Source organism: Ipomoea nil, unplaced genomic scaffold (genome assembly GCF_001879475.1).
Source record: "Ipomoea nil cultivar Tokyo-kokei standard unplaced genomic scaffold, Asagao_1.1 scaffold3314, whole genome shotgun sequence".
In the NCBI taxonomy this organism is placed as follows: Eukaryota; Viridiplantae; Streptophyta; class Magnoliopsida; order Solanales; family Convolvulaceae; genus Ipomoea; species Ipomoea nil.
The window spans coordinates 2,342,258-2,364,808 of NW_017619742.1; the positions used below are offsets into that span (position 1 = coordinate 2,342,258).

Here is a 22,551-nt window from a genome sequence, read left to right on the forward strand (position 1 = left end):
TTACACTCTTCTTGAAGGCAAATAGTTTTACTCTTCAAGTTACTCACTTCAAGTAAAGCATCTTGCAATTTTTTATTCATCTCTTCTTTTTCAAGTATTAGAATATTATTGCGCTCCTTGAGTTGAGAATGAGTGGCCAAGATCTCTTGCCAATCTCGCATTAGATTGCCAATAGATTCACGAGAAAAGGAAGTACTAACTGAAGTAAAAGAATTAGATGTTACCTCTTCTTCCTCTGCTCCAAGAGCCATTAGACAATCTTCACTTGTACTCAACTCATTTGATTTGCATACTAGCGCTCTATCATTCTCTGAACTTAAACTTTCATCGCTTGATGACGATTCGTCGGACTCATCATCTTCATTCGGCTCATTGCTAACTAGTGCCTTTCTTTTGTCACGTTTGAATCTTCGATCTTTGTTGTCGAATTTATTTGGTGTAGATTCAACGTTTTTGCCTTGATATTTGCTAACGATCGGATGCGGACAATTTATTTTAAAATGTCCGGGTTTGCGGCAGTTGTAGCATAGATCGTTCATTTCATCAACTTTTTCTTCATTCGGCTTCCATGCTGCATTTTGGTTTCCAGGAGAGAAATTTTGATTTCTTCGTGATGAATATTTGTTGTCTCCTTTTCGCATGAATTTCCTGAACTTTTTAACAAAGAGAGCCAACTGTTCATCAGTCATAAAATCAATATTATCTACTGACAATGTTTGATCTTGTTACTAGTAACTGCTTGAACATCACCTTCATTATAATAGTCATCAGCATGTACCACGTTCGCAGCTTCCTACTTCTTCAACTCCTTCAAACCAGCCTCTTCCAGATTAGTTGGCTTTTCCGCCTTCAATGTTTTCAAAGGCCATGTTGCGCCAATAAATCCTTTACCCTAAACTGCCATAACCCAAAATTCCGTGTACAATGATGATGATGATGAGTAAATCCTAGAAATATGGAGATGAACAGACTCCGAGAACAGGGTTTACGCTTCCATTGCAGAGAGAAAGTTGGCAACCACGCCAGAAATGTAGAGAAAGAACTCTTAATTGTATAAATGGAGTCTCGGATCATGTGAATGAATTGGAAGAGGATGAAGAAAGGGAAATGGATCAACCAGTAGTGCAAGACAATCCAATAGAAAATGTTAAAGTCTCTTTCAATGCAATCCTTTGTGATAGTGGCTGCAGGAACACTGTTAAGTTGAAAGGAGTGTTGGAAAAAAAAAAAGAAGATTTGGCATCTTGGTATATAGTGAAAGCACCCATAGTTTCATCAATCCTCAATCGATTCAATATAAAAGGGTAAAGCAATTTCAAGGGGCTGACTTGGAAGTCACAACTGCTAATAGAGAAAAAATGAAATGTGATTTGAGTTGTCCTCGATTCCAGTGGAATATGCAGGGAAATCTATTTGAACATGCATGATGTTTATCGGCTTAAGCTTAGAAGTTGTGATATAGTTTTGGGAATGGACTGGATCCACAAACACTCTCCTATCCTCTTAGAAACGAAGCCAAACAGTATGACCATTAATCGTAAGGAGGATAGAATTAAAATTATGGGATTAAGCACTAGAAAATAGTGGCATCTGCATAAATGTGCAAGGTTATCTTGAATGATTGTTCTTGAGTTGTTTGAGTGTTATAATATTATGCGAATAAATATTCACTCGCATTATTTTAGGTTGGAATTATGGGAGTAATTCCTTCTTATGTATGCATTCTCAGACTTGTTTGAACCCAAATTAAATGTTGCACTTTAGATTGACATTAGGAGATTAAAAACTTGAACCCCGAAAATCCCACTTTTAATCTATCGTTTTCATCAACTTGTTCACCTTGTTCCCTTTTAATTAGTTATTCTTTTACAATCCATCAATCACCCTTTTCAATAGATCGAATTAGCTTCTCGTGAATAGATTAATAGCTAGTGCTTTAACGTCCCGCTTCCCTGTGGATCGATAACTCGATACTCCGAATAATTATTTGTTTGTTAAAATATACTACAACCATATATATATATATATATATATATATATATATATATATATATATATATATATATATATATATATATATATATATATATATATATATATATTGTTTATTAAGGACATTATTATAAATTGATCAATATAACCTAAAATATAACTCTTAACCAAACAAGGTAATATTATATTCCATAATCCAAACGAAATACAATGTAATTTTACATTCCCAAAATCTCACATTACCCTATTCGATGAAATCCTATTACCCGTGGTAATCTAGGATTTCGTGAACCAAACGTCCCCCGAAGGTTATCTTACATAACTCAAGAAAGGGAATGAAATTACATTTCCTTCAAAATCCTATGTGGAGGAATGTTCCATTCCCTAAGATAATATGAACCAAATATAAGAATATATTAGCTTTGGAATGTCTCATTCTCTTAGTTATGTTATATAACCAAAACCAAACACCCCTAAAAGTTATTGGCTCTTAGCCTCTTACCGTCGTCCTTTACACCTCCCTCCACAGGCCAATAATTTCCCACAAAACCTTCAGAAGTTGACATTTGTGAGAACCATTATACCATGGAAGCTATGAGTATTATTGGTATGCTGCCCAATCTGGAGGTACTTAAGCTCAAAAACTTTGCGTGTGTAGGAAAAGAATGGGAACTAATTGGAGAAGGTGGCTTCCCACAGTTTAAAGTTTTGCTCATTGCCCTTACAAATTTGAAGGAATGGAAGGCAAATGCTGACTCTCCTTTCCCGAAACTCCAACGCTTACTTTTAATTAATTAAGAAATTGCTTTGATGAGTTGAAAGAGATTCCAGAGTGAATTGGAGATATCATCACACTCCAGTTGGAGTATTATTGCTACGATTCCCTTGTGCGTTCTGCTCTCAGGATTAAAGAGCAACATGAAATCTACCGAAATTATATGTTAAAAGTTATCGACTGCCATACTCGACTAGGTTAGTTTGTATAATCTCAACTAATATCTTAATTTTTTGTCTGAATTAAACTTCAAGTAGTACATGTTATATGTTTCGATAATTTATTTTTATGGTTAAATACTAGATGCGTTCCAACGAACAGACCTGTGAAGTTGAAAGCGTCTGCCATGGTTTGACAGTACGTATGTTAATTAACTCTTCTGATCAGACTTTGTGTACACAAACACAGTTTTTCACGTACTGCATGCATGTACACAAAGTATTAAAGCGCATGTACACAAGGCTCATTTTTCACCTACTACATGTACTGTACCATTAATATTCTTCCCAAACAATGTACCGTTCATATTGATTGACATTTCTTTCACCGGCCTATACTGCATGTGCTTTTTTTTTTTTTTGAAAGTTACTGGCTCTTCTTTCTCAACCTACTGAGACACAAAAAAATCAATAACGCCTCCATTGAGGCTTGAACTCATAATCTTCTAAATGGAAGTCCAACCCGGGTACCATTAGACCACATAATCCTAGTATACTGCATGTACTTTTTTTTTTTTTTTTTTTTTTTTTAATTCACTATACAAATTTCACCAAACTTCATAGCATTTTAAATAGAGTTTTATTCAATTTTGGTTCCACGAGTATTGTTCCATTAATAATGTAATGTTGATTCACAACTTTCAAAATTTGTATAAATGGTCCACAAATATCAAATTTATTTTTTTTTAGCTTAAATGGTCCTTCATGTGAAATTTTCGTCAATTTTTCTCCGGGAAAATTATTTCCCCTTTATAGTAGAAGTATAATGGTATTTTCCTTTTGCGGAGATATCACTGGAATTGAAGGACTAGTTGCTAAGAATTGAAATTGATACTTGTGGAACAAATATGTAAGTTTTGAAAGTTGTGGATCAATATTTTTAATGTCACAACAACCGTTGGACCAAAAGTACGAAATTGGGGTCGGACTTTTATTAGAGATCACAAAACGTGGTGGTAAAAGGAAAAGATCATTATACAAATGCGGAAATAATTATTTCGGTGAAGAATTCACGGAAATTTTATCCGAATGACCATTTGTGCTAAAAATTTTATACTCTTATATCAATTATGCAAATTTTGAAAGTTGTGGATCAACATTGTTAGTGCCCTAATACTCGTTGAACTAAAAGTGCAAACAACTCTTTTAAATATCTTACAAGAGAAAATTACACTTTTGGTCCTATGACTATTGGAGTTTTGTTAATTTCAGTGTATGACTTTAAAAATTAACAATTTAGTACCCTAACTATGCAATTTTTAACACATTTGGTCCATCCTGCCAAATATCACCGGAAAAATATAAATCATTTTTAATTATTTAATAATGGGGGCAAATCGATTATTTCATACTCTTCTTATTATTCCAAAAGGCTGAACCCCAACCCTGGATGTAAATCATGGTGACTCAACTAAACATGAACCATAGCCGCACAAGAAGCCCCCCTCACTTTGAGAGGTTGCTCCCACACTGCCGCTGGTGAGACTCGATCCCTGGTCATTATTTCAAAATTTCACCTCTATGACCAATTGAGCTACCCATGCGGGCTATTTTAGACTCTTCTTTTTAACACATTTGGTCCATCCTGCCAAATATCTAAGGCACACGATATAATTTTCACCAATTTTACTTGCATATTCATCGACAATTTTTATAAACTCTTGAACCCCACGCACATATTCAAGTGTATTCTGTTTCTTATATATCCAACTCCAATCCATATCTCCTATTGTCGCACAACATTTAATTTAACTTAAAAGACTCAAGTTCAAGCTTTAACTAAATAATTTAAAATTTAAAATTTAAAATACTACTTAAAACTAATTAAATATTTTACTACCTAAAGGCTCATAATAGTTAGAATATTATGTAATTTTTATTTACTTTAGTTTGATAATTAATTTTTGTTTATTAAACATTTTGTTAAATTTGGTTATATACTATTTTATGTTATTTACTTACGTACTTTAATTTGATACTTATAAAATTATTTTTTATTTATTGATAATTAAACATTTTGTTAAATTTGGTTATATACTATTATATTCAAATCATACATGAATTTGGAATACACTTTGTTTGAAATCACTCTTTATGTTGTTAAGTACCAGTGAGGAAGCAAGTTTGAAATAAGAGAAGAGAGTAATGAAGAAGAAAGTTGGAAAAAGGTGAGTTGAAATACGCAGGGCAGATATGAAATACTCTTATTTCTGTCTTGGACGGAAATTAAAAATACCTACCCTGATTGCAGTATATTTCTCAAACAAATAATACCCGGAGTATCGGGTTATCGATCCACAGGGATGTGGGGTATTAAGAACTAGCTACTAATTTATTCTTATGAAGCTAATCCTAACGAAATACATGATTGAGCAATGATAAAAACTAAGTAAAACAAAGTATGCATGTTTATGAAAACAATAAGGGGAGAATGAGATTTTTGGGATTCAAGTATTTAATCACCTAGTGCCAATCTTAAGAACAATACTAAAATCTGTGTTTAACAAGTGTGAGAATGCAGATAGTAGCTAGAGTTACTCCTGTAATCTCTAACCTATGTGAATATTTACTCCCGTGATATAAACACCAAATAATATTAGAACAAGCATTCATAATAAATTCCTAATTACTACCATCTCCCAATGTGCAACAATCAAGGATTAAACTTCATAACATATTTGTCCTCTCCCAAGGTGCAACAGTTAGCAATTGTGTGTGTCCTAAATTATGCCCAACTCACGTTGTGACATAAAGAAAGCAATGAAACAAGTAATTACGGCCGTTAACTACTAGCATCAAACAATATAAACACAATTGCAACACAAGTTAAAGACCAAATAATAATATATTAAGAATTATAGAATTAGGCACATAGGTTCATAAATACTTTTATCCAAGAATCTCTAAAGTCTAATAGCCACACATGACTAATATGCAATACATAGCAAATATTAAGAGTTTACAAATAATCTAAAAGAATACAAGAATTAAACCAATCGATTCTCCCAAATCTCCTTAGCTTGCTTCTTGCTTCCTAAGACAACTTGTAGCTCTCAATTTTCTTCTTTCTTGTGTCCAAAACTGAGTATCAAATCGTCTAGGGTTGAAGAAGGCGTCCTTTTATAGCGGGAGTCGAACCGGGGCAAAATATGAATTTCCCCCGCAAGATTTGGAAACGTCCAAAACTGTTGAAAAACGGACTTGACGCGTCGAGTACTATCTTGACGCGTCGAGCCTTTGGTCGCGAAGAACAGATTTCCTACTGTCCGTTTTTGACCCGTCGAACACATTCTTGACGCATCGAATGCAAGGCGCCGGAAACTTGCTACACACTGTATTTTCTCGACGCGTCGAGTCGAGGGCTCGACGCATTCGAACACGGGACTTGCTGGAACTTTTGGATGCGTCGAGCCTTTGGCTCGACGCGTCGAACTTGCCGTGTACGCGTCTTTCGGTCTACGTTGGCTCCAAACTTGTCCTAGAACTTCCCTTGCTTTTAATCTTGACCTATAATGGTTTCAAAACACTAACAAACACCATAATATATTCAAAACAAGTATAACCATAACTAAATGATAAAACAAGGGAATATGCAAATAAAGTAAAATTTTGGTGAATTAAATCCAACAAATATAATCAAACTAACATTAGAAACATGTACAATTTGGCACACATCATGCCCTTCTATACTTTTCACCTATAGGTCAATTCAAACTTACCAACCAACAGTACGTGTTGGACGGAAATTCTGTCCAACTTTCCGTCAACAAAACTTTACCTGTATAAAGTTGAGATTTTTATTAAAATACCGACCAACATTAATGTTGGATGGAAACGTTGGACGGAAAACGCGAGATTTGCAACAGTGAATTACCAATTTAAATAAGCAAATTCAACATTCAATTATCTATGCATGAACATCTCCTATATAATTTTGCATTGATATAATTTCAAGTACTTATTTGAAAATAAACATTAGGCATTATTCTGTCCGCGCAATAATATGCGTGAAAAACTAGTATATATATATATATATATATATATATATATATATATATAATGTTAATTAACTGCAACTATATAATTTGAATATTATTTTTGTAAGAGAGTCTAAAGATAAATCTTGTTCATGATATAATTTGCCAGCAGAACCGCAGTGGACTGGGTCTTGGTAGCTTAGAAAACGAGCTAGCATTCAAAAATAAAAAACGAACGAAGTAAATAATGGTATGAGTTGTAACCTTTTGCCGAAAGAAGCTACTGAGTACTGAGTTGATCAGATAGCAGAACCGCAGTTGACCAAGTCGTCCGGGTCGTCGCACTTTTTATTTATATTAAAACTTATTGATGATTCAGTCACTTCCGGCCGCTATATAACATGGGTACTAGCAAGTGCATTATACCACCACATCCACATTTCTTCAATCAAACTAAACAGCTACATACATACCAATACCAATGGCTTTTATTCCCGTAAAATCTCTGATGACTACTTTAGAGCTTCAGTTTCTACACCCCCAACCACGAGTGATTCTCACAAACAAAATGCAGATTATGTCTCTTCATGAAAAACTTGGGCATTTGCTAGTTTTTCTTGAGGAGTGTGAGAAGAAAGAGAACATTTGTGAGGAGATGGAAGGAGTGACAAAAAAAATTAGAGAAGTGAGTGCCAAGGCTGAAGATTACATTGAAGCGGAGCTGTTGGAGGATCGTCTAACAGATACAGCCTTGCAGCGCTTAGTGGAAGGCGTTGAAGAACTGATGATCCAGATTACAAGGAATACCAATCACCTTGTCAACAATAGTAATCCTCCCAGCAGGGGGGTTGGTGGTTCCTCTCAAGGCACCTCAATGGTGGGACACTCAGAAGAACTGGAAAAGGTGATGTCTCAGCTCCTTCGAGACGGATGTAGACCACGCCAAGTAATTGCCATGGTAGGCATGGGCGGAGTGGGCAAGACAACTTTTGCCAAGACAATATATGAGGACTCTATCATTAAATCTCGTTTCGATTTACTTGCTTGGACGACCATATCCCATGAGTATAACAAAAGACAAGCGCTCCTTGACCTTTGTCGTTGCATCATGCCAATGGAGGGCGGTGATCTACAACTCCAACTGCACCGAATATTATCGGGCAAGAGGTACCTTATTATTGTGGATAACATATGGGAAACTGAAGCCTGGGATGATATCCAGATGTGCTTTCCAGATAACAATAACCGGAGCCGAATATTGTTGACCACTCGGGATAGGAGGATAGCCCTGCATGCCACCTCTCCAGGTGAGTATTGTCATGAGATGCGTTTCTTAAACTCAAGTGAAGGTTGGGATTTATTTAATCAAAAGTTTTTTGATAAAGAGTTTCTGAAAAATGAGTTTGAAACAATCGGGAGGAACATTGTTAAAAAATGTGATGGTTTACCGCTAGCAATTGTGGTGCTAGCAGGGCTTCTATCCAACATCAAAGAGTCAATAGATGAATGGGAAGTTGTTGAGGCAACAATAATAAATAATCTTGATGAACAAGTTTCAACAATATTCTCTTTGAGTTACAACAACTTGCCTAGCCACTTGAAGGGTTGCCTTTTGTATTTAGGTGTTTTCCATAAAGATTGTGATATTCCAATTAAAAAGCTCATTAGGTTGTGGATTGCGGAGGGATTTGTAGGGACTATGAGTCCTAGCAAGAGGCTAGAAGAAGTGGGTAGAGATTATTTGCAAGATCTCATTGATAGAAGTCTAATTATGGTTCAAAGAAGAAGATTTGATGGAAAAATCAAGACTTGTAAGATGCATGATACACTACATGAGTTGTGCACAAGCAAGGCTAAAATTGATGAGAACCTTTTGTACCTTGAAACTAAGGGTAGTAGCGATCGTTTTCGTCGCTTTATTGGATTGGGTGATAGGCGTTGGTTAAGTCTTAAAGTAGCAATTCCAGCTTTTCATTTGGTCATTAATTCCGGGAAATGTCGTTCCATTTTATGTTTTAATTTGGCTGTAAACTGCGATCGTGAATGGTATTTGCTGGCCAACTCTTTAAAGAAGTTAAGAGTGTTAGACTTGAGCAAGATTAACTTTGCATTAGGTATGCCTCCAGACATTACAGATCTTGTTTTCCTAAGGTACCTAGCAATAGCCTCAAGTAATGTTCTAAACTGTATACCTTTGCGGAAGAATTGGAATCTGCAGACCCTAGTTGTCGCAGAAGATGACAATGGTGCCTGTAGGCTGCCTCCTGGAATTTGGGACTTGCCACAGCTAAGGCATCTTGAAATCTTCCATCAGATTTCTATTGATCGTCCAACCGCGACTCGAGAAGATCTGCAGACACTTTATTGGTTGTCTACCTCAGAGTGCACAATGGAAGTGTTTTCCAGAATCCCAAATGTTAAAGAGTTGGGAATAATTGCAAAATGCGAAGCTGCCTCACAGGGTTTAGATAACTTATATTATTTAGAGAATCTTGAGAAGCTAAAAGTTATGGGCTCTTACACTCGTCCTTTACACCTCCCTCCACAGGCCAATAATTTCCCACAAAACCTTCAGAAGTTGACATTTGTGAGAACTCGTATACCATGGGAAGCCATGAGTATTATTAGTAAGCTGCCCCATCTGGAGGTGCTTAAACTCAAAAACTTTGCGTGTGTGGGAGAAGAGTGGGAACTAATTGGAGAAGGTGACTTCCCAAAGTTAAAAGTTTTGCTCATTTCTCTTACAAATTTGAAGGAATGGAAGGCAAATGTTGACTCTCCTTTCCCAAAACTCCAACGCTTACTCTTAAGAAATTGCTTTGAGTTGAAAGAGATGCCAGAGTGGATTGAAGGTATCTGCAACACACTCCAGTTAATTAAGTTGGAGTATTGCTACGCTTCCCTTGTGGCTTCTGCTAAGAGGATTAAAGAAGAGCAACTTGACAACTACGGAAATGATATGTTAGATGTAATTGACTCCAATACTCCACAAGGTTTGTATAATCTCAACTAATTTCTTAATTTTTATCTTAATTAAACTTCAATTAGTTTCGATAATTAATTTTTGTGATTAAATACTAGATGAGGACCATGCTAAAGAAGAAGATCGTTCCAACGAACAGACGACCTGTGAAGTTGAAAGCGTCTGCCATGGTTTGACAGTAAGTTAGCTCTTCTGCTCTCTGTGTATCCCTTCAATAAATGTATCTCATATCATAGTTGTTAATTAGCAGTATTTGCTACAGCACACTTTAAAGCTTTATATGTTAAGAAGTTTTAATTATGAATATTTAATTTTTGAAAGTCATGGATCAATATTGTTAGTGCCACAATATTCGTGGGACTAAAAGTGAACAAATCTTTTAATTATCTTACAATATGTTTTGTGCAGAGCCTTTGGTTTGAAGCAAAGGAGCTAAGGATCACCTGGGGTCATGATCCTACGTATTGGATTTGGACATCTGACTTCGGCACCGAGTATGGAATGCAATTTTAATTAAGTATAATATTATGGAAAGATTGCATGTATTATATATATGTATGTATGCATGTATTGTAATGTAACTTTGGTTAATTGTGTATAGGCATGAGGTTGCGAAGCTGGAGAAAGTTAGCGCATTCGATATCGGATTATCGTTTGACATTCGGTGCTTATATAAGATGAGTTGTTACTCTGCCTATCTTGTGTTCAAGCTTGAAGAGAGTGGAAACTTTCAAGATGTTTATACAGCATTGGCAGCTGTGAGATATGAGAAGGACAACGCCAGATACGGCTGGATGCATAAACAGAATTGGCACACTGATACATATGAATATCCTGATCCGGAGAAGATGGAAAGTGTAAGAGTGGAGGGAGGAAATCATAATATTATTACGGTATGGAAACTAATCTCTATATAGCTCTACTTCGTTCTATATATATAATTAGCTCTGATCTTCTGATCAAATTAAATAACTATTAATACGTACAATAACTTGTATTCCTCATCCAATTATATATGATGTCTCTGGGTGTCCTTCAATTTTTGTTCTTCGATTCCTCCTCATATATATACTTGAATTCTGAGGCAAAGTATATATACATATCATACTCTCAGGTCTTTCTAGCAAAGACAAAGTCTTATGGAGATTGCGGTCAGTTTCCCAATAGTCGTTCTGATGGGTGGATGGAAATCAAGCTCGGAGACTTTTACGTTTGTAATGGGAATGAGGGTGAGGTTCAATTACGACTGTGGCATACATCAAATCAGTATTGGAAGTCTGGTTTTGTTGTTAGGGGCGTTGAAATTCGGCCAGCAAACTAAGGATTGTTTTTTGCATTTTTATTTCGGTTTGTTTTAGTCTATGTGTGTTGTAATATATACTTGTGTTGATGCTCTAAGTGGCTGTGATGTATTTTTACAATTTATGAAATGAATTCCAGAAGCTGGGTCAGGAGAACGAGTTAATCAATTTTTTGACTACTACCAAATCATTGATGAACATAAAATGGGATTTGTCAGTTTGTATGTCAAAGGGTAAAATTTATTATATTGGATGGAAGGATATAAAAAATGACCATAGAGGGTGGGTCAACTGGGAAGATTTCTCTGTTGATGTTTGCATAAGGTTTTGGGTTTGTCTGGGGTTAGTGTGGAAGAGAAATTTACTCTGCTTAGCAAATCACCATTGTGCTGGCGGGATGTTTGAGGAGCTAAGAGTGCAAGTGTTGAGGTTACAACCTCGTAAAACTGAATCAGTTTTTTATTGCTAAATACATCACTAATCTTAAAAGAAACCTCAGGTGTTTTATCATGCTTGTTGGCCCTTCAACATTACTAAGATCATTATACGCCTGTTATAATGCGGAAATAATTATTTCGGTGAAAAATTGATAAAAAATTTATCAAAATGATAATTTGTGCTAAAAAAAATTGATACTCATGAATTAATTATGCAAGATTTGAAAGTTGTGAATCAATTTAGAGCATACATAATTCGGTATAGATTTTAGAGCATATATAATTTGGTATAGATTTTAGAGCATACATAATTTGGTAAGACATGCAAAATAAAAGAAACTGTTGACTAACCATTCACTATAAATTAAAAATGGAGCAAGCTAGGACAAGATTCCCTTCTTTAAATAAAGAAATATTGCAGCTAGTAAAAAAAAAAAATGAACATTAGAAAAAGAGCTAGTGTGTAGGACTCCACGCTAAACTACCTTATTTGCTTAATTCTTTAATGCAGCGTTCACTATTAGTTCTTTAACTTGGTTAAATAGTTAATATAAGTGTTTGATTAATTAATTTTTTATAAACATAAAAATTTAAAAAGCTGCTCAAAGTAGTTTTTTCGAACAGTTTTTTAAGAAAGTTATTTTGCATGCAATTAACTATCAGCTAATTTTATCGAACATCTTTCTACAATCAATTAATGCTATCAACTAGTCATACTACTAACCCAATTATTCAACAACTATGCACCAAACACTCCCATTGACCTTTTTGTGAATTGAATATGTCTACTACAGTCTACTCTTTGAGTCATTCAAAATTCCAAACCATACTATATAGCGTTAATATATGTGGTCAAGCTACACATAAATTGACATCTTTGTGAATATGTTGTAAGAAACAAGGTTGGAAAAACCCAATAATAATTCTATGAAAAAAAGATTATTATTTTATGAAAAAATTGGGAAGGACGAATGAATGATTCGGGTTAGTGGTTAGCACGAGTCGAGTGAAACATTCCTTCTTTAAAACCTTATTTGCTACCCCTCAAAAGTAGTCTAGATTTCACAGGATAAAATGTACTACGGTTGTCGATTGGTGTGTACTTTAGGGATTGAGGAGTTCAATAGTTGTGTACTTTAGGGATTGAGGAGTTCAATAGTTTTCAATGTGGCATTTAAAACCAGCCTTGTAATAGCAATTAATCCAAAAATGAAGCTTGAACAATTCTGATTGGATTGTGCCAGTGTACACATGAGTCAAGCCTTTTCAAGTTTGTTTTGTACCCCCTGCGCGCAAAATTAACCATCTATGCTATACAATTCAATAAACTTTAGAAAGGCTTTTGTATAAATAGTTGTGCAAGCCCACTTCTCAAACCAATGTGGGACAAAAGCTACTTTTTCCCTTCATTTTCCAACTCAAATGGGTCTACTTTGAGAATCAATTTCTCATTCATCCATTATCCATTTTTAGCGTACAATATATCAATCTCTTCGTCTCACTACAAAGAACATGAATCAACTTTGACCCGACCCAAATTAGAAGTGGACCCCACTAATAATTGTACCACAAAATAAACACTTAAAATATCATTTTATGCTATTATAAACTATTTTTTTCCAACATATGTTTGAGCTGAGGCAGCACCACTCCTACCCAAGCAACTCAGGACTAGCCAATCACGCTGAAACTCCACATCCCTATAACCCAGTTGTTATATATTGGACCATGATTCACACAACACTATGTAGATCATGGTCAAATACAATTATCAAATAAAACTGTAGTAGAGTTAAAATCATATTTTAGTGTTGTTAAAATGAAACTAATGTTCACTGTTAGAAAAATGAAATTAAAAAATAGAGCTTGTGCAATAACATATAGTGTCAAATGAAACTATATAGAATTAAAATAGATACTTTAGTGTTGCTATAATAATGAAACCAGTGTGTGAAAAATGAAACTAAAAAACAGATCAAACTAATACGTACAATAACATATATTGCTAAATGAATATGAAGTGTAATTAAAATTATACTTTAACTTACTATAATTAAAGGTATTGTTGATTTTCACAGCCTCGATGACTGCCCGACAGGTCAACACTCCAATGGAAAATGTTAAAGTCTCTTTCAATGCAATCCTTAGTGATAGTGGCAGGAACACTGTTAAGTTGCAATGAGTGTTGGAAAAAAAAAAAAAAGATTTGTCATCTTGGTATATAGTGGAAGCATCCATAGTTTCATCAATCCTCAATTGGTTCAATATAAAAGGGTAAAGAAATTACAAGGGGCTGAGTTAGAAGTCACAATTGCTAATAGAGAAAAAAATAAAATACGATTTGAGTTGTCCTCGATTCCAGTGGAATATGCAGGGAAATCTATTTAAACATGATGTTTATCTGCTTAAGCTTAGAAGTTGTGATATGGTTTGGGAATGGACTGAATCCACAAACACTCTCATATCCTCTTAGAAACGAAGCCAAACAGCATCACCATTAATCACAAGGGGATAGGATTAAGCACTAGAAAATAGTGGCAAGAAGTGGAATCTGCATAAATGTGCAAGGTAATCTTGAATGATTGTTCTTGAGTTGTTTGAGTGTTTATATTATGGGAATGAATATTCACTCACATTATTTTAGGTTGGAATTATGGGAGTAATTCCTTCTCATGTATGCATTCTCACACTTGTTTGAACCCAAATTCAATGTTGCACTTTAGATTGGCACTAGGAGATTAAGCACTTGAACCCCAAAAATTCCACTTTTACTCTATTGTTTTCATCAACTTGTTCACCTTGTTCCCTTTTAATTAGTTCTTCTTTTACAATCAATCAATCATCCTTTTCAATAGGATTAGCTTCTCGTGAATAGATTAGTAGCTAGTGCTTGAACGTCCCGCTTTCCTGTGGATCGATAACCCGATACTCTGAGTAATTATTTGTTTGTTAAAATATACTGCCACCATAAATGTTGATCATTTTTCCGTTTTGGAGCTCCTAGTCTTGAGACTTTGGACTTGAAAAAAAGTTCTGATTACTTTTGTAAATATTAAAATTTTGAAATCAATTATGTTCGTTAGAAATTTGTTATTCTTCGATCTCTTGTGACTTTAAATAATATTTTTGAAAACGTCCAAAGAAAGAGATCGAGACTGGGTACTTCATGTTTCTGATCTCGAAAGTCGAAACTAAGGTTGGTCTCTCTTTAATTTTCATTCCCAATTCGGAATAGTTAGTCTTGTGGCTTCTGATCTAATTCCATGGATTGATATTATTTTCATTTCTTAATCTCATTGTAAACTACTATGTTCTTCTCTAGGTTGAATTGCCAAATAATAAAAGTAACAATGGAATTTGTTTGTTTTGTGATTTGGGAAAACTTGCGTTATGCCTTTGAGGAAGAAAAACGACTGAAAAAGTCTCTCGCCAGTTTCTTCATTTCCCCGTGGATCCTTGTCATTCCATTTTATGAATTCATATACTGAGACTAATCTTGTTTGTGCCATCCATATAATACCTAAAAAGATGGCAAAACACTATCATAAATTTAAGGCAACTGTTTCTAAGGGCTCAAACTGAAAATCTCTGGTTAAGCCAAAAAAAAAAAAAAAAAAAAAAAAAAAAAAAAAAAAAACTCACACCATCTCATCCACACCTCATATGAGTTGAAGCTCATTTCATTAGTGCATCAAAGTGTTGCATTTTTGCTTTCCACTTGATCTCAACAATTCTTCATCTCTGTTGCCATATAAAGATTACATTCGTTTACTTTGATGCCTTGGCTTTAAGCTTTTTTACATTTATATATACTTCTACTATATCACTTTTAGTTGCTGTAGATAATCTATAGGTGATAGGTATACATATCAAAAGCTTTCATCACTTTCTTCTTATTAATAGCTTTTGGCCTTTCTTCAAGAAAAAGGAAAGAAAACAAATTAATCCGTACAATCAAAAGACAAAACTAATATTCCAAAACCTTAACACAAAGTGCTATAATGCGCATGAGCCAAACCACATCAAAAGATTGAATCCAATCAATTAACTAGCCTAATTCATGGTCTTATAAACACATATGTTGTTTCTTTAGTCATTATCTATGGATCATAGTCAACACATTTGTGTGAACCATAAATAAAAAGTATATTTTTAATATACTAAAAGTACATTATTTGTATACATAAAGTGCATTATTTGAAAGTACATGATTTTTTATATATCATCAAATAATGTAAATTCGGTACACAAATAATATACTTTTGGTATATTAATTAAAAATGCATATTGCATTCATCATAGTCCATACAACTATGTGGACCATAGTCTACACAACTATGTGGACCATAGTCCACACAATAATTTGTCTTCTTTCTTGGCAATTTATATCATGGACCAAGACCCACATAGCACTATGGATCCTAAACGGAATTGATGAGGTACAAGATTCATACTCGTAAGATACAAAATTTTATAACAAAGACACAAAAAATCACAACACAAGACACATACAAATGTTAATATTTACTTATTTTTCAAATATAATTTAGGTAAAAATAAAATTGTATTTATAGGTACAAAATTTCACTACACAAGACGCATAAATTCATAACAAATCAGTAAATTATTAGCTATATCAACTGTAGTTGTTTCATGTTAGACTAATTAAATAAGTATATAAATGTATTTAATTTTACTTTACCTAGTTGTATTTACTGAACATAATGTTTGCTGGCACCCCCACTAAATTTGCACGCACCCTATCCCATAATAGAAAGGGAGCATAACCTGTTTAATCAAGAATCCTTACAATTAGGGGTGGGCGTTTTGAGTTTCGGTTCGGTTTTTTCGGTTTTGATTTCGGTTTTTCGGTTTTAAAAATAGTTAAACCATTTGGTTTAACATTAGTGTTCGGTTCGGTTTCGGTTTGGTTTGAAACGGTTCGATTTTGGTTTGAGGTTCGGTTTCGGTTCGGATTTAATTCGGTTCAGTGTTCGGTTCGGTTTAAGATCCCCAAATTTCAACATTTTCTAATTTTTCGAACATACTACCAAACAATACATATTCACGTAATCCAAATTCAAACTCTAAACATTATATAACAAAATAGCAATCCAAAGTTCAAACACAATGCTAAGTACTAATTACCAAACATCAGTTAACGTTTTTGCACAACTGACTCTTCAGTTGGTTCACTACACCAAAACCGTCATTTAGCGGCGGTTATTTTGTTGTTTAGCGGCAGTTGGCAACCGCCACTAAATTGTTTAGAGGCGGTTCTCCAACCACGTCTAAATAGTGTGTCGCAAAGAATTTAGCGGCGGTTTTCAATAACCGCGGGAATTAATGGGAGACTTATTTAGCGGCGGTTTGGTTGCATTTAGTGGCGGTTTTGCAACCGCCGCGAATAATTGGTTATTTCGTTCAGTGTTTAGCGACACTTGCATAACCGCCTCTAAATATTTGATTTAAATTTTATTTTAAATATTAGCGGCGGTTTTAAAACCGCCGCTAAATTATACTTTTATTTTAAAATTATTTACTCATCTAATAGTAGTGTCATTTTTGAACTGCCTTTTAAAATTTTCATTGTATTTTATTTTTTTATTTTTATGATCCTCATTAAATTATATTTTTTCTCGTAAATCTCTACATTTAAATTCACATTGCAACCACACAAAAATTCTGTATTCGCATTCAATTGAAAAGAAAATCAATTGTAACAAATTTTTGTCAATTAATAATATCAAACAATATTCATGTACAACCGTCTACATATTAATTGAACCGCATACATAATTGAAAAGTATTTTTACATGAAAAATATAAAACATAGTAGTTCATTCAATATGACGATTTCATGCACTCTTGATGAAAATTGATAATCACTTCATTCATCTGGTACCTACATCAAAAAATGTAATTTACAAACGCATTAATAATAATAATAATAATAATAATAATAATAATAATAATAATAATAATAATAATAATAATAATAATAATAAAATAATAATAATAATAATAATAATAATAAACACAATCCAAAGCAATAATCCTGTCAACTTGCTACATACTTACACTAGTAGTCTAGTACACAATCAACCCTTCCACATATTCACAATTTCACATGTATGTATTTTGCATGAAAAATTTCTTTTGACAATTTGGATAAAAAAAAATTACCTAGTGCCTATTAAATAGGGCAAACCAATTAACATGGCTTGGTACACAATATCTGCAAAGCTAAAGAAAGAATAATGTGAATAAAGCAGCAAATTACAAACCATAAAGAATTAAAAATTTCTGAAATGTGCATCTCTAATAGATATCAACTATTAAACTATAAAATCACAATTGAATTTTATTCTATCTTTTATAAATTACAAATTATAGAGTATTATATTAGTGTCGTCATTGAATATACTTTCTATGAAAATGCGCAATCATCAACCTGTTTTCTCAAACCATGTTTCTTGTTTTGCAGTCCCTGTTGAGGTTGGTTTGAGGCAATCTTCTCCAAAAAGTTCCAAAATCAAGGTTGTTTTACACTGGTACATGGAATAATAAGACAATATTCTAGGGAGTAGGCAGAAAAATGGTGTGGTTAGAGAGAATTACCTTGGAAAAGAAAGATCCACATAACTCAGGAGCCCTATACCATCTTGTAGCAACATAATCCTGCACAATGCAATAGAAAGAGATCAGAGAAGAACAACAGTTCATTAGAAGACAACCTGAGATGCTAATTCAAGAGGTAAAGCAATAAACACACTATCCCAAAGGAAATAAATATGGAGTAAAAAAACAAATAAAAATAAATAAAACCACAAAACAATGAGCATACCGTATAAAATACAGTTGTAAGTGTGACACTGAATGCAACCCTTGCGAATCAAAAATTGCATATTTTTAGTTTGCAATTTGCATTTGCCAATATATTTTTTTGGCTTAAGATCTCTATGATAAACATTGGTTGTTCGAAGTGAAATAATTGTATAGTAGGTCAGAATATATCAAAGAGCAAAGATCCATTGTGTCCAACCATTATATTAACATATAAATTATGCACTGGACTATCACCTGTGTGCATATATTTCAAAGCACGTAGCATTTGGTAGAGGAAAAACCGCTGGTACTCGTGTGTCAAGTCAACAGATTAATAAATTTTAACCTGAAAACCTAAAAAAAAACATAGTAGATACTTACAACTACTGGTTATAAATTGGATTTAAATTATCCTCCAATAACCAAATACCCAAAAGCTAAGCCATTATCATCTCCAGCAGACTCATACTTACAGCTAAAATCGAGATGATAGGTTAACGACAGACACATATTGTTATACCTTGGTAGTAGGAGGATCAACAAGAGCCCTTAGTGCCTTGTTGGATGATTCCATTGCTAGACTCTGCAAATAAATTCAGTGAATCATCATCTAGCCTAAAGGTGTCAAAGAGCACAAAATAGAAATCCAGCAACATTCAGTATTAGATTTTAAACTAATGCAGCCAGCACGGTATTTTATAGTAACACAAATAACTCTCACACAAGGCAAGATATGCTGATACACATTCAGGAACAAACTAAATTCTGCTAAGGCACATGCAATTTGATACCTTACATCACACATTTGCACGCCAATTTTCTAGAATGAAAGGATACAGGGGATCGTTTTCAATTTTTCTTGTAAAATCAATGCTGTTGTTTGAAGAGATATCATCCATTACGACTTCAGTTTCCACTTCTTCATCGTCATAATCAATATCGACTAATACATCTCATATGATAGAAATTTTGAAAAAACTAAAGGTAATATTAAGAACAAAGAAAATTTTCAAATTGCAATGATATAACAATAACAATAGTATAAAGTATAAACTACTTACTGGAGGAGATGTAACCCAAAGAGCGGAATAGCGGATATGATCCTGGAGAGACAGGAGGTCATTTTGGTTCTTCTTGTAGACTTCATTGAAGTGGCCCAGGAGCTCCTCAAACGACACGGTTCCGAAGGACATAGATTCCAACAAGTTGAGATCACTGCTTGCCGACGACACTCAATTTGTATATATATACTAGCTTTTTTACGCGCATTGCGCGATTGAGATAATGCCCAATATTTTTTTTTAAATAAGTATTATAAAATATATCAATGTAAGATTATATTAGAATTGTTCATGCATAGATAATTGAATGTTGAATTTTTGTATTTAAATAGGTAATTCTAAGTTTACAAATGCAAGATAATATAATCAAGATTGATTATAATTGTCAATAAAATAATTGTATGGGTATGGTTGAGACCAAATACGGGAAATAAGGGAGAGCAAATAAAAATTAGTGCATAAAATATTAAATATATACTAATATTGAAGAGCTAACTGCTGATTGCCAAACAAGGACATTGCGAGATAGTTTCACACTTCAATTTGTTGTGTAATTTGAATACTCTTTTTGTCAATAGATCCCCCACGTAGTTAATATGATTGGCTTTAATTATTATTATTATTATTATTATTATTATTATTATTATTATTATTATTATTATTATTATTACCCTTAGGTCATTTTATGTGTTAATCTAAACGGCTAATTTTATTCAAATATCTTTTTACAAACCGTTGATATAATTCGCTAGTCATATCTGCTAACGCTAACCGCTAACTGCTGATTATCAAACAAGGACATTGCAATATAGTTCTCACTTCAATTTGTTGTGTGATTTGAATACTCTCTTTATCAACAAATCCCTCAAGTAGTTAATATGACTGGCTTTATTAATTATGTTTTTTTTAATTTTTAATTTTTTCATGGTATTAATAAAATACTTGTTAAATAAATATATAGCATTATTTTGTATTATAACTTTGATATTTAATTAAAAATAGTGCACACAAAAAAAAAAAAAAAGATAATAGACAATGTAGTGAATATAATTAATTGATTAATTTGAATGTAAAGAATTTTTACATTGGAGAAAAATAAAGACAATATAACTAATGAAATTATTTCTCTTATTTAATTTATTGATAATGAATAATTTTTTTTTTTGAATAAAGACATTGTACACACATAATTCTAAATTAAAGAAATGCATAGCTACTAAATTATTAATTATAATTTAATAAGAGTAAAATAGAGTACTAATTATGACAAATTTAATTTGATTGGGATGATGTTTGAACCTGACACCTTTATTATTAAAATCAATGAGTAAGTTAACGGGGAACTAACAGGAACTAACGGAAAAGATAATATTTAACGGAAAAGTTAACGGATAATCATATTCATTAAGGATAAATTATGAAATCTCAAAAAAAAATTAAAATCTAATCGATCTGAGCCATTCATTTGATTAAAAAATTTTACCGCCATTTTTTCTACCCATTATAGGCCTAACTCTCTTGGGCTCTTATTAGTATAGTAGATTATGAAAAATTCTGAAAACTAGCGGAAGAATTTAGGTTCCAAAAGAGAGAACCAATCAAATTGCAATAAACATTCAGAAAGAAATTCAAAATATTCCTCAAAAAATAAAAATAATTGATATAAATTCACAAAAATTAGAATTTATGTTTCGAAGGACCGGACAGATGGACTTGTTGAAGCAGTTCACCAGTAGTACTATTGCGAGGCTAATCGCAAAGCACACAACCACCAGCAGCACCATGGAGCAAGCAGTCGTGGAGATGGATAGCTTCTATGAACTGTCGCAAGTGGTGTCGCCGATGTTGACGGCGCTGCAGTCACCGTCTTCCTCTTGGCGGCTCCGGTATCGCCTATCTAATTCCAGAGAGGGCATATCTATGTTGAAAGTGAAAGCTTTTGAAATTCCTTCTTGCTCGTCGTTGCTTTGGGGTTTTGTCCGCCATTGTTTCGAGGAATTGATTCATGGGTTTTGGTAATCTATCACCTGTCATTTTGATTTTATTTAAACACTTGCAATTACTCTGTATTATAAATAAATAATTTTACTTGAGTTTAGAGGCGGTTAAGAGAACCGCCGCTAAAATCTATATATATATAAAAGTAAAATCCTCCTATTTCATTTTTCCGTCCAAATTTTTGTAGTAAAACTTATTTGGTAACTAAATGTAAAATAGAAATTAATTAAAATCTATTAATTGATAATATTGTTTCCATATTCACATATTAACCTAATTGGTAAGTCTATTAATTGGTAAAAAATTTTTCTTATATTTATTTATTCATTCTTTTATATTGAGTAAGTATATATAGAGATATAGATATGTATACTAACATACAACTATTACGGCTCCAATGTTTATTCTTGCCCAGGATATTTCTCCATTGAAGACTTGCAGAGCTATTAGACTGCAATTGGTGCGCACCTATATGAAGTCCCATAGAGAAAGGGGAGTGAATCCATAAAATCTAGAGAGTGCATCTCTTCACGACCAAGAGGTATTTTTTTTCAATTTTGCTTTTTTTTTTTTATATGACTCCAATGTTTATTCTTGCCTGGGATATTTCTCTATTGAAGACTTTCAAAGCTATTAGATGGTGATTGGTGTGCACCTATATGAAGTCCCATAGAGAAAGGGGAGTGATTCCATAAAATTTAGAGAGTGCATATTTCCCGATCAAATGGTATTTTTTCTATTTTGCTTTTTTCTAAAACTCGTGTTGTATATGAAATTGGGAAAAAGATGCATTACAAAGCTGCTTCCTATACTGAAAAAATAAATTACAAAATAACACTTTTCTTTTTTACTTCATTGTAGGAAACTTCATGCTCATATACCAAGGGAACATGTTGGTAAGTACTGTAAGCTTTTCAAACAATGAAAAGTTTATGCCATTAAAAATTTTATGGTGATAAGTATTTTCTATATTTTTAAAAA

At 33.4% G+C, this 22,551-nt stretch overlaps 2 protein-coding genes across 3 annotated transcripts; both read left to right on the top strand.

Moving 5' to 3' along the window:
• The first annotated feature begins 1,637 nt into the window (after nucleotides 1–1,637).
• On the top strand, nucleotides 1,638–21,936 carry LOC109169316. 2 transcript variants are annotated; one of them, XM_019318184.1, is made up of 6 exons: nucleotides 1,638–1,642; nucleotides 9,451–9,957; nucleotides 10,043–10,123; nucleotides 10,354–10,439; nucleotides 10,547–10,874; nucleotides 21,916–21,936. In XM_019318184.1, exons 2-5 carry the CDS (start codon nucleotides 9,472–9,474, stop codon nucleotides 10,860–10,862), a joined length of 969 nt encoding a protein of 322 aa, XP_019173729.1. In that variant the 5' UTR covers nucleotides 1,638–1,642; nucleotides 9,451–9,471; the 3' UTR covers nucleotides 10,863–10,874; nucleotides 21,916–21,936. The 2 variants fall into 2 exon arrangements, with proteins under 2 accessions (XP_019173729.1, XP_019173728.1); XM_019318183.1 differs by lacking the exon at nucleotides 21,916–21,936 and adding an exon at nucleotides 11,060–11,387 and having other exon boundaries at nucleotides 9,451–9,955; nucleotides 10,044–10,123; nucleotides 10,547–10,838.
• On the top strand, nucleotides 7,444–9,383 carry LOC109169400 (putative late blight resistance protein homolog R1B-16). Its single transcript, XM_019318281.1, has 2 exons — nucleotides 7,444–9,254; nucleotides 9,344–9,383. The coding sequence occupies exons 1-2, from the start codon at nucleotides 7,444–7,446 to the stop codon at nucleotides 9,381–9,383; spliced, it is 1,851 nt and encodes a 616-aa protein (XP_019173826.1).
• Nucleotides 21,937–22,551: the final 615 nt, after the last annotated feature.